Here is a 13745-nt window from a genome sequence, read left to right as displayed (position 1 = left end):
CAATACCTCCATTTTAAGTCACTCCATCCAATCCACAGTTACACTTTCCAAAATAACATTTTCAACCACTCTCACAAAAAAAAAAAAAATTTCACCATGAAAATTCCATTTTAGAATTTCTAATGTAAATACCAAAAGAGGGAATAATGCAAAGAATATTGCATTATTACAGTAGCGTCCCGATCGGGTTCACCAATTTCGGTTTTGCAACTTTTCAACAGCCCCTACTTTGGCTCTGCGCGTAGAGTTTATAGTTTATATTATAAAAGCAATAATATTGCAAATTCAGACCAAAACGGCCAAAACCCAATTTCATATTTTGCGAGATAAACAATCTGTGGCATCCATCACACACGTAAATACTCCCAAAACCCAAAATTGTTTGGATTCAAAATTCAATACAATGGTGTGTGTCATGGAGTTTGAGCGTTATAACTAACTCAACCTCACCCTCCAAGATTTCCCATTTCTTTCCAGACTACTATTCTCGGGTACAATTCCTTGATTGCTAAGCAAAAAAGGAGCCAAATTTGCTGGATTTCCTAAAACCCTTTTGCTAAATTTAGCTAAAGGTGCTGTCTTTATGTTATTTATGAATACCCATTTGCTTGTTTTTTGCAGAATGGAACCAAGTTTGTTGAATCTGTGAAATCCCATTTGGGGTTTTTTGTCAAGTGTTTGATTGGTTTTTTTGGGTTTCAGGGGAAGATGGAGATTGACAAGGCAATCAGGGAGTGTGATGATCGAAGGCTTAAGACCAAGTACAACAACGCTATCTATGTTATCCAGAGAGCTCTTGCGCTCTACTCGTAAGTGCTTCTTGTATTTGTTGTCAACTATGTGCTGTTTTACATAGGCCATGGCTTTAATTCTCGTTTGGTTATTATGATATTGTTGGGATTAGAGGAAGGGGTCTATGGAGTTGTGAAATTGTGACCAGTTGAGGTTTGGTTTTGTTTACTCAAGTTTTATTGTTTGTACTACATTTGCTCAGAAGTGAAATGGATAGGATAAAACCGCTGTTGAAAATCCCATGTGCCAAGTTATATGTGCTCCTCTTCATGAGTTGTGACAGCTGTAGTCGGTTTACTTCCTCCTAGGTAGCTTGGATAAGGAGTTGCCTTGGTGTTGTGTATGATGTTTTGGATAGGTTTAGTCTTGTATCACGTAGTGTTCTTGCTGTGAGGTGCTTTAAACCGTTTAAATATGAATTTGGAACTATCTTGTCGAATACTAATGCAAATCTAAGTCACGGATTTGAATAATAGGAAATGTGCTTTTCTTTTACTTGTCAGAACTTGTTAAGATTATTGCTATCCTTTGGAATTCTTTAGATGTATACACCACGTGTTACTGGCGATTTGGCCAATGTGATTTAGAGTAAACTACAAAACTTGTGTGGATTCTAAAAATCTGACAACTTTTCGGGAATGGAAGAGCTGATCATGCCAAATGGACAATCATTCAAGGTGTTATTAGGAGGTTAATGGGTGGCAAAAACAAGTCACCAATAACGTACCATGCATTTAAACTCTCTTTTATCACCCTCATCTTGAGCATTTAGTGTTGTGATTGCCACTTCGCGATGTTCATGGAGATGACAAAAACAAGTTTGTTATTGATATCTGGTATTTATTTTAGAACTCCCTATCGTCATGCTAGTCTGGAATATAGAGTGGTGATGTCAAACTTGTAGTTCATTTTGTACACTCTGGAGATGAGCATTGGGGAGAAGAAGGATGATGAGGGCACTTGAGTACATAAGTTGAGGACTTGGGAGCGGCTTTATTAATAATCTTATCAATTAAGATTTGATGATGCGAGTTCACACTCCTCCAGTATGTGCCTTTTTTCCTTAGTAGGGTGCTTGCTTTTGCCGAATTGTGATTACATAAAGGCTTTTGATTCTTTGAGCGACAATTTGGATCTGGGGAGTTGCATCATTTTAGTCATTAATGGCACAATGGGGGAGCCTAAACTAAAATGTCTTAACTTATACAACCTTGAAATTGTTTGTGCCAAAAACTGTCCACACAAAATGGCGAACATTCAATTTAAAGCTCATAGTATGTTTGCTGATGCTTTATATGATAATGTAACCAGTATTGGAAAATAATAATCGCTTGAGGTGCTCCTGACACCTTTAAGTTAGAGTTCAACAGTTTAGCTTCAGTTTTAGAAAATATGAGGATCAGCCATGATTTATACGCAATTACTAAATGTTTTTCTCAACAGAATTGAAGAGGTCGCGTTCAGCTTCAATGGGGGAAAGGATTCAACTGTAAGTTTTCAAGGGAATTTGCTTGCTTGATCTATCCATTGTCTTATGTCTCATTGATAGTAGTAGTAAATTGTTTGTGTAGGTTTTGCTGCATCTACTTAGGGCTGGCTACTCTTTGCATAAAGGGGAACAGAGCTGTATAAATGGGGGTGTAAAAGATTTTCCAATGCGAACAATATATTTCGAGTGCCCATCTGCTTTCCCTGAAATCAACTCGTTTACTTATGATACAGCCAATATGTGAGAGATCCTCTTTTCTCTCTCTTTTTTTTTTCTTTTTGTTTGTCTTTGCTTCCCTGAATTGTCAGCAAGATTATAAATCATTTTACATTTATACGTTAATTCTATTAACAAGTGAAGAATCTATCCTTCAATTGATATAATCTTTTAAGCAGGTATGGTTTGCAACTGGATATCATACGCTCAGATTTCAAGTCTGGTTTGGAGGCTTTACTAAAGACCAAACCAATCAGAGCAATTTTTCTCGGTGTCCGAATGGGTGATCCTACTGCGGTACTTTGATTTTCTATATTAGCAAAGGCACAACCATATTGTAGATCTGTCTCTGCTGTCAGATTATGTTCAAAATTTTCTGATAAAAATATCTTTCAATCTTGCAGGTAGGGCAAGAACAGTTCTCTCCTAGTTCACCTGGATGGCCACCTTTCATGAGGGTAAACCCTATCTTGGATTGGTCATACAGGTGTGTTGATGTGCCATATGCTCTCTGTTCGAATTAATTTCTTTTTGGTATTTGGAAAGAGCTGTTACTGAGCAAAGTTGTCTTTACTTCTAGGAAGAAAGCAAATTAGAAGTTCTTATACATGTTTCTTTAAATACATTTTCTCTTATTGTGCAACAATAAGCACTGGAAAATTGGTCTAGGACTTGGTAATGGCTAACTACTGTTTTGATTCTATGGGAGGGTATTCAAACTGATATGAAGGCTTGAGGCAAAAGAAAAGGCCTCTACCACATTTTGACACTGGTACCCGGTTTTATTTAGATTTATCAAATGTGCTGAAATCATGGAATCCAGGAATGGTGAATCTGTCTAAGGCCAACTTTGTTTCTTCTCTAAATGGCATTTACATTTTAAATGTGGCTAGAGGAATCATCATCTCATTGTGGCAATCATAGTGGGGTTTCACAAAATGTTTATAGTTTTCCCCTTTTTCAATTCAGTATTTTCAATCTCTAGTTACGTCTAATACTATAATTTCGCTCTTATGCCGTGCTATGATTGATGCTCAACTTTGGCTTTAGAGTTTAGACTAATGTGCTTATTATATGTATCTCTGTGAATGGTAATGGTGAATCTAACAAATAGGACATGTTTTTTATCTTATTTATGGTTTAACTTCCATCTGTTTCATTGCAGAGATGTGTGGGCCTTTCTCTTAACTTCCAAGGTTCAGTACTGCAGTCTTTATGATCAAGGGTAATACTTTCTCTATGTTGCTTGAAATTTTGCTTTTAATGCTTTGCTTTTCTCAGTGCGGAGCGTACTTTTGAGTTTCCAAGTTTGTTCTTCATGGAGTCAGTTCTACTATTACACTCATCTACTAACATTTGGCTAATTGGTTATACTTTTGGTATTTTTGTCATTTCACAGTTATACTTCAATTGGAAGCATATACGATACAGTTCCAAATTCATTATTGAGCATGAACAATTCCTCCAGCAGCAAAGAAGTATTTAGACCCGCTTATTTGCTCTCTGATGGAAGGTTAGAGAGAGCGGGGAGAGTTAAAAAACTTCCTCCTTCAGTTAGTGGAAAGAAGCCTGTTGTTGCCAATGGCCTTAACAGCATGGACTTACCCAAGAGTAGCTTACTCATGGCGTCAGCCATAGCTGTAGGGGATGAGATTCTGTAAGTCATTTGTTGGTAATGTTTATGATCAATTCTTTTTTTCTTTAATCAACACTATACAAAAAAAAAAAAAAAAAACAGTTTGTAGTGTTGGAGGACAAGCACAGTTTCAGGTAACTTATAAACAATACACAAACCATGATGTAATGAAAAAAAAAAAGATGCTTCAAATTTGGTGCAACTCTATTCTCAGCCCAATCTTTCACTGAAGTTTCTTTTTCTTCTTTTTATCTGTTTGATAGCTCAGGCTTGGCACTGCTGAGGATCAATTAGGGCATTCACTGTGTAGAAAGCTCCATTCCATTGGTTGGTCAGTATCACAAACAACCGTTGTACGAAATGATGTAAGTTACTAGTCGCGTAGTATATTTTAATAAAATTTAGTTTGGCCCACTTTTTATTTTTTTCATTGTCCATCTGTATCATTGTATGTCACTACAATGATCAGTGTTCAGTTACATATGAAACTCGAAACAGGCATTTATACGCATTACCTTATATGTTCATCTTCTATTCATTCTTTTTTATAACAGATAGATTCTGTGGCTGAAGAAGTTGAGCGACGACAATCAACTAATGATATGGTAAAGCATTACAATTTCTCTGGCAATTCTTTAGGTTGCTTCTTAATGATGAATAAATGAAGGTTCTGCCTTGTTGGTTCTGATTCTTCATACAATTATTCCTTTACGTAGGTATTTATATATGGAGGGGTAGGCCCACTCCATTCAGATGTTACTTTGGCAGGTGTTGCAAAGGCTTTTGGGGTTCGTCTGGTACGTTGTGTGTTTTGAGTGAACTTTAGAAAACACCCACTGATATTTCATCGAATTTATTTCTTTTTCATTCTTGGGAAAATTAACCTCTTAAACCGTGCATCATTGAGGCTTTCTTACTTTGTGGAAGTTTTGTAATTGCCAACTAACCATGCTTAGGTTGGTCAATTTTCATTTATTTAGGCTCCTGATGAAGAATTTGAAGAATATCTGAGGCATCTTATAGGTGATCAATGCACTGGTGACCGGAATGAGGTACTTTGCTGTCAACCATGCCTTATTCTTGAATTATGCAATTTATGATAGAATGATTTTTTTTTTTTTTCCTTTTTCATTTTCTTTTCTAATCTTCTGGTGGTTAGCTTTTGTGCACTATTTACCAACAGTAATTATTTTCAATGTACGCAGCGGTGGAATCTTCAAAGTTTGAATTAATCTTATCCTTGTTTTTTCATTCTCAGATGGCTCTGTTGCCCGAGGGTATTACTGAATTGTTGCATCATGAAAAGTTGATTGTCCCTTTGGTATGTGCTTGGAAGGTCACTTATAAAGTTATAATATTGTTGTTTTTGGTCTTATGGTCAGCTGGAGTTTAGGACATTGTATTAAGATTCCACTAGCAAAAAGATTGCCTTCTCTTGACTGAGTGGTGTGTGTGTGTGTATATGTTTTGGTTGATTAAGTACTAATTATATTATATTATCAACTCATTGTCTCTTGTAGATCAAGTGTAAAAATGTAATAATTTTTACAGCAACAAACGTCCTGGAGCTAGACGATGAGTGGAACTGTCTAATTGAACTAATGAGGTCCAGTGGCGAGTTAGTAATGACACAACCATTTGTATCCAAGTGCTTGACAACCATTCTTGCAGATGTACGTATTTGATGTTCTATGATGTTTCAATAATTTAACGTCTTGGGTTTTGGTGCGTATAGATTTTACATGTGTTCACATCTAAAATTTTATGTCCTGGTATTGCCACTAAATTATAAGCATCTCAATTATAATCATAACCCTCTTAGGGTGAACAACTTTTGTGTGGGTGAGTTCGGATAATGTCCTTTGTCACTTTGTAACTATTTGACCATATTGTTACACCTATGAACTATTCATTTGTACCAAAAGAATTTGGATTGAATATGGTCTCTGTAGTAGGAAATATAGTTAGATGACATGATTATAACCTACAGGAGGGAGAGCTAGTGTGTCTTTGCTTTTTGGACTATTGTATACAACTTTTTGAATGTTATATGGAAGTCCTGAGTTGGGAAATTTGAGAAGGCCAAATGTTCCTCTAAATTTGAAATATTTTAGTCTTGAACATGATAGTGGTATTAGCATGTGTGTTTAAGAACAGATTTATTATTGTTTGTATAACCTCCTTTTTGGTTAAAAATGGCAGTTAGAAGTTGCTCAACCTGTGTCAAAACTTTGCCTCGAATTTCCTGACGTCTACATTGGTAAGAGCCTTTTAAGAACTGTAGATTTTTATGAATATAATATCATGCATCTGATTCTAATCGTGATCTTCCATGACATGTTAAGGATGCTATCGAAAATCAAGACGCGAGCCTCTTAGAATTTACTTGGAGGGCAAGGTACAAGATTTCCCAAGGTTTCAAGTATGAAGTTTTTATTTTTATTTTTTAATAAATTTTATAATAAAATAACTCTTATTAATTTGTTTGCAGGACCAAGATCGAATTGAATCAGCCAAAGAAGCATTGTGCAAGAAGTTCCATCCAGGGGCATTCTCTGAAATCAATTTGAGTTGATGGCGGTGATTCTTCAAGTATTGTCTTCTGATGCTTCTGAATGCCCGAGTTACTGGCCTGTTTATATGCCGATGATTGACGGAACAAGAAGAATCCTCTCCGTGTATCTGGGTGGAACAAGGAGATCATTGCAATTGGAAGGGAAGAGAAAGATCAAGAGAAGAACACATTACAAGACTATGGACGCTGATAACTGGCAAAAGCCCCTATAAATGTTGACAATCTTGATATTGTGAACAAAAGTCCTTTAGAAACTGACTTTTTATTAGTCGAAATCTCAGTGTTCTCTGAAACTACAATGCTACTGGAGGTGAACAACTGCGTGGTTTTTTCTACTCGATAAATTTGTCATTTCCCTTTCTATTCAATAGTTTTTGGGAAAAACTTTAGGCAGAGAATACATAGATTGAGAGTTGACGTGAATCTAATACTTTCTTACCTAAAAATGACTTTTATCCATCACTAAGGATTTTGGATTGATTTTTAGAAAATGAAATTCACTCGTTTTTTTTCTCTCTCTAGTTGAACTTCTTATAAAAAGATAAAATTTAAGTTATTAGAGATAAAATTTAAATTACCAATGCATAAAAGAAAATATAGACTTTGGATTGTAAAATGAAGTGTGAATTTCACTTTCCCTTCTTTTTTAGTTTTCCTACAAAGAATCAATCTAGTGGCAAGTGCATTTCATTTTACAACTCTATTTTTTGTTTTGAGAAGATATAAAATCCATTAATAACCGAAAATATTACAACCCATGGAATGACCGGTTGTGGTACTACACCATGACACACATTCCTACAAAGATCCGTTGTTACGAGTCCATCACTAATAGCAACATCCATGAGCCAAAAGATTCCAATTCCTAACCAAATTTGACGCTCGAAACCACGAGCTACAATGAAAGATACCCAATCCCGAGAGTAACGATACAACCTCGCTACCAACATTAAACCGAGCCAATTTACCCTCTTCAACACCATGTCCAAGTACCGCCAAACCACTTGTAAAGGCAATCCACCCTCATGTTGACAACCAGAAAGCACCGAAATTAAGACCCATAATTTTCAAGAGTAACGCCACAATAATGGCACACCATCCAAAACTCCCAAACCCTAACTCGAAGGAGTAGGGACTTATTGAACCTAACCAAAAAACTACCAAGATAAAGAAAAACATAAAACTAACCATAAGGGTGTTGCCATATTCTACATACTTGTCCCAAACAGTTACCACGATATAGTTGATAACCATCATCGCCAAACAGGCAAACATAAAACGGCACCATCTTCCCCTCCAAAAGATCTGGACCACCGATGGGACACCAAGCAAACCTGCAGACTCCACCGCCATAGCGACCCATCCCCGAGCATGTTTCCTTGCTGATCTGCAAATCCAATCCCAGGTATGCCGTGAGACTCCATCTTCGATGAATCAAACCCTTCGCCATCAAACCACCTACCAAAACCCATAAGCACAGCCGCATACTTCCACCCACAACCGTCATCGTCCACCCACGACCTTCCATTTTACAACTCAACGTGAGTTAATTTCTAAAATTGGATAAGCCAAGGTGGCATAGTCTTAATTATAGTAACATATGGTTTGTTGTAAATATATATATATATATATATATATATATATGTGTGGCTGTTCACTGTAAAACTCATTAGTTATGTCCTTATAATGTAAACATTACTCCTATACAAAGAGGCCTAATGAGAATGAAATACACATTTCTACCTCCTATATTTTGTTTCTCTATTCTATCTTTCTCTTATTCTCTAGTTTATAACACAATTATTTTTCTTTTCTTTTCTTTTTATCAAATAAACAATTCATATATAAGAACTAGTGTATTGTGAATCAAACTCACTACTTCTCACTTATAAGACTCATGTCACTGCACCAAATAGTACTGTGCAAATCAAGAGTAGTTTTACCCATATAAAATAAATAAATAAATATTTTTTTTTATTAAAACAAATAAATAAACTGTTGAGAAAATATGCATTCTAAAAAAAAAAAAAAGTGTTGAGAATTAGGTTACTGATTATGGAATTTATGCGGGTCTTTAGAGTAATAAGGAGATTTTTTTTTTTTTTTTTTTGTTTTTGAAATATAATGAGGAGATTTATGTAGGAGCAAATTTTGGACTCGAGTCTAGTAAAAGGAAATGGAGGGAGGAACTGGGTCGACCGGCGACGACGCCAACACCAACAACGGCTTAGACGGCACAACCTTCAATTTGCCGGCGAATCGCCATGGGAACCTAAAGACTGCCTCTAGTGATCAAAGCCTCAGCGACATTCTTCTTCAAATCAAGTCCTCCAAAACCCCTGTAAGCAAACCAAAACCCACCTCATATTTCCTGTGCGATCCCCTTAATTGCTTAATGGGTTGTCTTATTTAGCGTCTAATCGTTCTGGGTTTGATTTCTCTTTTGAAATCCTCGCAGGCAGTTATCAATTACGGCGCAACCTGGTAATTCAACGGCTTGATTGGTTTGAACTATACGCTCATGCATTGTGCACGCCAGGTGTTCGATGCATTGCCTCAATGAAATAGTAACTCAATTGCTAGTTATGATGAAGTTGGTTTGGTCTCTATTTTCAGGTGTCGAGTGTGCAGCCAGATTCTTCCTGCATTCTGCAAGCTGAGTAATAGTTTCCCAAAGCTGTCGTTCGTCTATGCAGATATTGATGAATGCCCTGAAACAACTCAGCACATTCGGTATACGCCGACGTTTCATTTCTACAGAGATGGTGAGAGGGTGGATGAGATGTTTGGTGCCGGCGAAGAGCGGCTTCATGATCGCTTGTGGTTGCACTCTTGAGGATGATGACGGTTTGAAACAGCCATTTTTATGTCTAGGTATTGTGCTCTGTATTCGCTGTGGCTCTACACAATTATTATTGAAGTTATGATATCCATTTCTGTTGTCTGTTAGACTGTTTGCAACTATGAAATTTGAATTTTGTATCAAAAAAGAAAAAAAAAACTATGAAATTTGAATTGTTTACAGTTTACAAATCATACAAATATTAGGAATTGATAATTCGTAATAATCTTCAATCATGAGAAAAAAAAAATCGGATAAATTTGAAAATTGATCTATCAATCACATTCCAGAATCCTCAACAATCAAGAGGCTGAGTGATGCGAAAGGATGCAAGTACAAAAATTGACAAAGCGAAAAAACACGATGGAACAAGTAATACAGGGTTCCTAGTTTGCTATTACCTCAACTTTGGAGCACACATCTCGTAGGTCCAACTCTAACTTGAGCGATAATATGTAGATCAGATGTATGCTATGAAGCGTCTTTATTCTTCTCTAACAAAACTTAATAATGGCTACGATAATAACCGGCTGCCAAAAGTAGCTCCCTGTTTTAAGCATTTGGCTTGAGGTGCTTTACGGTTTCCCAAGTGAAATCTGGGTCATCGCGGCCAAAGTGTCCATAAGCTGCAGTCTTCAGATACCTGAAGTTGCCTCCCCTTTTCATATCAAGGTTGAGTGCAATCATTCCTGGCCTGAAGTCAAAATTTTCCTTAATAAGAGCCAGTATGTCCTTGTCTGGGATTTTGCCTGTTTTGTAGGTATCCACAAACACTGATAGTGGATCAGGGACACCGATTGCGTACGAAACCTGAACAATGCATCGGCGAGCAAGGCCAGACGCCACCACACTCTTTGCTGCCTGCCTTACAATGTATGCTCCACTTCGGTCCACCTTGGTAGGATCCTTACCCGAGAAAGCACCACCACCATGTGCACCCCAACCACCATAGGTATCTATAATGATCTTTCGACCAGTAAGGCCAGCATCTCCATGGGGTCCTCCGATGACAAAACGTCCCGAAGGGTTGAGGTGATAAATGGTTTTGTCATCAATGTACTGGGCTGGGACAACAGGTTTGATCACATGTTCCTTCAAATCAGCAGCAATCTGCTCATTTGTGACAGTCTCATCATGTTGGGTTGAGATAAGGATAGTGTGCACCCGAAGAGGGACCATGGCTCCGTTATCATTTCTGTACTCAACAGTCACTTGGGTCTTACCATCAGGCCTCAACCACGGGACGGTTTTGTTCTTCCTGACCTCAGTGAGCTTGGCACCAAGCTTAGTAGAAAGGACATGAGTTAAAGGCATGAGCTCAGGTGTTTCATCTGTGGCATAACCAAACATGTGGCCTTGGTCACCGGCTCCGATTTCCTCAGGCTTCTTGGTGAAATGGCCGTGAACCCCTTGCGCAATTTCGGGGCTTTGTTCCTCAATGTTGACAAGGACCTTGCACTTGTCAGCATCAAGGCCTACATCTGCTGATACAAACCCAATTCCTCTGCATGTGTCTCGAACAATCTTCTCGTAGTCTACCTTAGCCTTGGTTGTGATTTCACCAAACACCATGACCATATTGGTTTTTGTACACGTCTCGCATGCCACTTTGCTCTCTGGGTCCTGTTCCAAGCAGGCATCGAGAATAGCATCCGAGACTTGATCGCAGAGCTTGTCGGGGTGACCCTCATTGACAGATTCGGATGTAAAGAGGAAGGTCTCCATTTCTAGACGGGGAAAAACAGCATATACATCAAATTTCCATTTAAAAAGACTATACGAACCATACAAATCTAAATGGTAATGCCAAAAGATACATCAGTGGAGCTCATGTGCCTACTGAGATTTTAATTAAAAAAAAGTCTGATCAGCAACACCATAATGATCCTGCTAGCTGACCAATCTCATCCTCATCCCTTCTGGAAATCAAATCTACATCTTATGACTTACCACTCATTCTTATCCTCGGAACAATTATTCATCCACGATAAGATGAAAACCCGAAATCTAGAGAATGTTAAATTATCACTACTCACAGCTATTGACAATATCAATCACAATATCAAAACCACAAATCTAGATCATATCAAGCGCCGCAATTCTTGATGAAATACAAATCATATACAGATATTCGGCATGAACAATCCAATCGACGTAACGAAACAGCTTAATCTCCAATAGTACATGAAAAATTCAGATAAGACGTGCATCACACTCATCAGATTGAGATCTATTACAACACATTGAAAAAAAAAAAAAACAAGCTAGAACAAGAAAAGGAGAAGAATGAGGAACTAACCTTGTTGATGTGTGTGAAGGAGGAATGATGAGAGGGTTGAAGGAAATGAAAGAAGAGAGGGGAGCGCGAGTTGCGTGTGTTTATATAAAGATGTTGAGAATAGACGGAGCGAGAAGCGGGAGTTGCGTCTGACTCTCTGTGCGCCTGACATCTGGCACTGCTGCCTTTGGATTGGCTAATAATTACCCGCCGGGTTGGTGGTGCTCGACTGCTGCTTCTTCCGAACGTTGCTATTTTTGCAAATAGTTTGGCATTGGATTTTTAGCTACACATGTTCAATCTCACCAACTTGGGATGTAGATTGTGACCTATCGCATGTATTAGAGATGATATTAGTCTCGGTTTAATGTTTTTTTCGATTGAACAAGAATGAAAATATTTTACATACGTGTTTGCAAAGGGTAGAAAATGATGTACGGCAAATAATTTCGTTATTAAATGATTAAGCACCATAACTCTAACGTCTTTGCTTCTATTTCTCTTTTTCAAACAACGCTATTTTCACATCAATGTCACTCTCACAAATGTACTTTTGCACTTGGTTGATGTTGCAACGCCACTTCCCTTTTTGTCTAGCATATATTTGACACTACGGTTCCTACGTAGATAAATCGTATTGTAAATTTACAATTACAAACAAATCTGCTTTCTAGTAGGTTAATTTGGTTTCGATTTCGGTAACTGGTGGATGAAATGACATAGTTTGACATAATTCTGGATTGGATACAAAACCAATCAAACCCAAAATGGCACTCTCATATATATATAGGGCTTCTCGGGGTGTGGATATCTGTACCTTTTACTCAGTTTTTTTTATCACACATTTACATCTTAACTGTTTAGTTTTTAGGTCATAATGTATAGATCATCTCTGCAAAATTTCAGCCAATTTGATGATCGTTAAGGCATCTAAAACTGCAATTTACACAAACGAACCGAATCTGTCGAACCGGAACCATTCGGGTTCATTTTTGTAAATTGCAGTTTTGAATGCCTTAACGATCATCAATTTGGCTGAAAATTTGTAGAGATGATCTATACATTAGGACTTAAAAACTGAATGGTTAAGATGTAAATGTGTGATAAAAAACTGGGTAAAAACTGGAAATCCGTACCTTTTGCTTAGGTACGGATATCCTCACCTGAGCAAGATTATATATATATATATATATATATATATATATATAAATACGGAGGCTTTCTGAAGAGGACGTTCGCATTGTCGCTAAAGTGCGGACGTCCAGGATTTCTCCTCGTTCAAGCGCTGACGGCGCTGCGCCTCTTACCAGACGAAGGCCAGGGGCATCCTGGACCAGTCTCCAGTCGGTTGGAGCCGCCGGCTACCTGTTTGCAGTCGCTGCCCAGAACCTTCGACCTCGATCGCTGCCCAGAAGTGATCTGAGATGCCTCTGGCCTCCGTCCGACATGATTCGCGCCGTCGCCGCCACTTGATTGCTGCAGAAGCATCGATGTCCGTACTTTAGTGACAGTGCGGACGTCCACCCCAGAACGGGTTTGTATATATATATATATATATATATATATATATATAATATATATACAGATTCTATCCAGAGTGAGGTCTCACTCTGAAATTAACTTGTGAGGTTGGAGTTTAGGGTCACTTTTTGGTCTCATATCTACATCTCGACCATTCAGTTTTTAGGTACTAATGTATGGATCATCTCTGCAAAGTTTCAGCCAAATTGATGATCTTTGAAGTATCTAACTTACTTAAACCAATGGACGAACTGAATCTGTCCACCATGAACCGTACTAGTTTTAAGGCAGTTATCAATGCCGTAACGACCATAAATTTGGCTGAAACTTTGCAGAGTTGATCCATACATTAGTACCTAAAAACTGAACAGTCGAAATGTGGATATGAGACTGTAA

The 13745-nt window shown here is 37.8% G+C and overlaps 3 protein-coding genes across 5 annotated transcripts; 2 read left to right on the top strand and 1 right to left on the bottom strand.

Annotated features, from left to right (window-relative positions):
- The first annotated feature begins 264 nt into the window (after positions 1-264).
- On the top strand, positions 265-7133 carry LOC112191562 (FAD synthase). 3 transcript variants are annotated; one of them, XM_024330925.2, is made up of 17 exons: positions 268-491; positions 703-809; positions 2236-2281; positions 2364-2521; positions 2677-2794; positions 2902-2984; positions 3663-3722; positions 3897-4154; positions 4402-4498; positions 4688-4738; positions 4850-4930; positions 5114-5185; positions 5392-5454; positions 5654-5806; positions 6336-6393; positions 6479-6531; positions 6625-7133. In XM_024330925.2, the coding sequence occupies exons 2-17, from the start codon at positions 709-711 to the stop codon at positions 6706-6708; spliced, it is 1536 nt and encodes a 511-aa protein (XP_024186693.1). In that variant the 5' UTR covers positions 268-491; positions 703-708; the 3' UTR covers positions 6709-7133. The 3 variants fall into 3 exon arrangements, with proteins under 3 accessions (XP_040372702.1, XP_024186693.1, XP_024186692.1); XM_024330924.2 differs by having other exon boundaries at positions 268-572; XM_040516768.1 differs by lacking the exon at positions 5654-5806 and having other exon boundaries at positions 265-572.
- A 1717-nt stretch (positions 7134-8850) lies between these two features.
- Positions 8851-9691, top strand: LOC112191565 (thioredoxin-like 3-3). The gene is made up of 3 exons (XM_024330927.2): positions 8851-9049; positions 9167-9192; positions 9325-9691. Exons 1-3 carry the CDS (start codon positions 8885-8887, stop codon positions 9542-9544), a joined length of 411 nt encoding a protein of 136 aa, XP_024186695.1. The 5' UTR covers positions 8851-8884; the 3' UTR covers positions 9545-9691.
- Positions 9692-9805: 114 nt separating this feature from the next.
- LOC112191563 (S-adenosylmethionine synthase 4) lies at positions 9806-12015 on the bottom strand. The gene is made up of 2 exons (XM_024330926.2): positions 11850-12015; positions 9806-11277 (listed from the first exon to the last, which is right to left on the bottom strand). Exons 1-2 carry the CDS (start codon positions 11998-12000, stop codon positions 10103-10105), a joined length of 1326 nt encoding a protein of 441 aa, XP_024186694.1. The 5' UTR covers positions 12001-12015; the 3' UTR covers positions 9806-10102.
- Positions 12016-13745: the final 1730 nt, after the last annotated feature.

The sequence above is a fragment of the Rosa chinensis genome, chromosome 3 (genome assembly GCF_002994745.2).
Source record: "Rosa chinensis cultivar Old Blush chromosome 3, RchiOBHm-V2, whole genome shotgun sequence".
Lineage (NCBI taxonomy): Eukaryota > Viridiplantae > Streptophyta > Magnoliopsida > Rosales > Rosaceae > Rosa > Rosa chinensis.
Note: the sequence above shows the minus strand (reverse complement) of the source record. Positions and strands in the feature narration are given on the sequence as shown.

Coding starts and splice junctions, on each gene's coding strand:
- LOC112191562 (XM_024330925.2), top strand. CDS start 709: ATGGAGATTGACAAGGCAATCAGGGAGTGTGATGATCGAAGGCTTAAG. Junction 2,795..2,901: donor GAATGGGTGATCCTACTGCG/GTACTTTGATTT, acceptor TCAATCTTGCAG/GTAGGGCAAGAACAGTTCTC. Junction 3,723..3,896: donor TGCAGTCTTTATGATCAAGG/GTAATACTTTCT, acceptor GTCATTTCACAG/TTATACTTCAATTGGAAGCA.
- LOC112191565 (XM_024330927.2), top strand. CDS start 8,885: ATGGAGGGAGGAACTGGGTCGACCGGCGACGACGCCAACACCAACAAC. Junction 9,050..9,166: donor TCAAGTCCTCCAAAACCCCT/GTAAGCAAACCA, acceptor AAATCCTCGCAG/GCAGTTATCAATTACGGCGC. Junction 9,193..9,324: donor ATCAATTACGGCGCAACCTG/GTAATTCAACGG, acceptor CTCTATTTTCAG/GTGTCGAGTGTGCAGCCAGA.
- LOC112191563 (XM_024330926.2), bottom strand. CDS start 12,000: ATGTCAGGCGCACAGAGAGTCAGACGCAACTCCCGCTTCTCGCTCCGT. Junction 11,278..11,849: donor CCTTCACACACATCAACAAG/GTTAGTTCCTCA, acceptor TTCCCCGTCTAG/AAATGGAGACCTTCCTCTTT.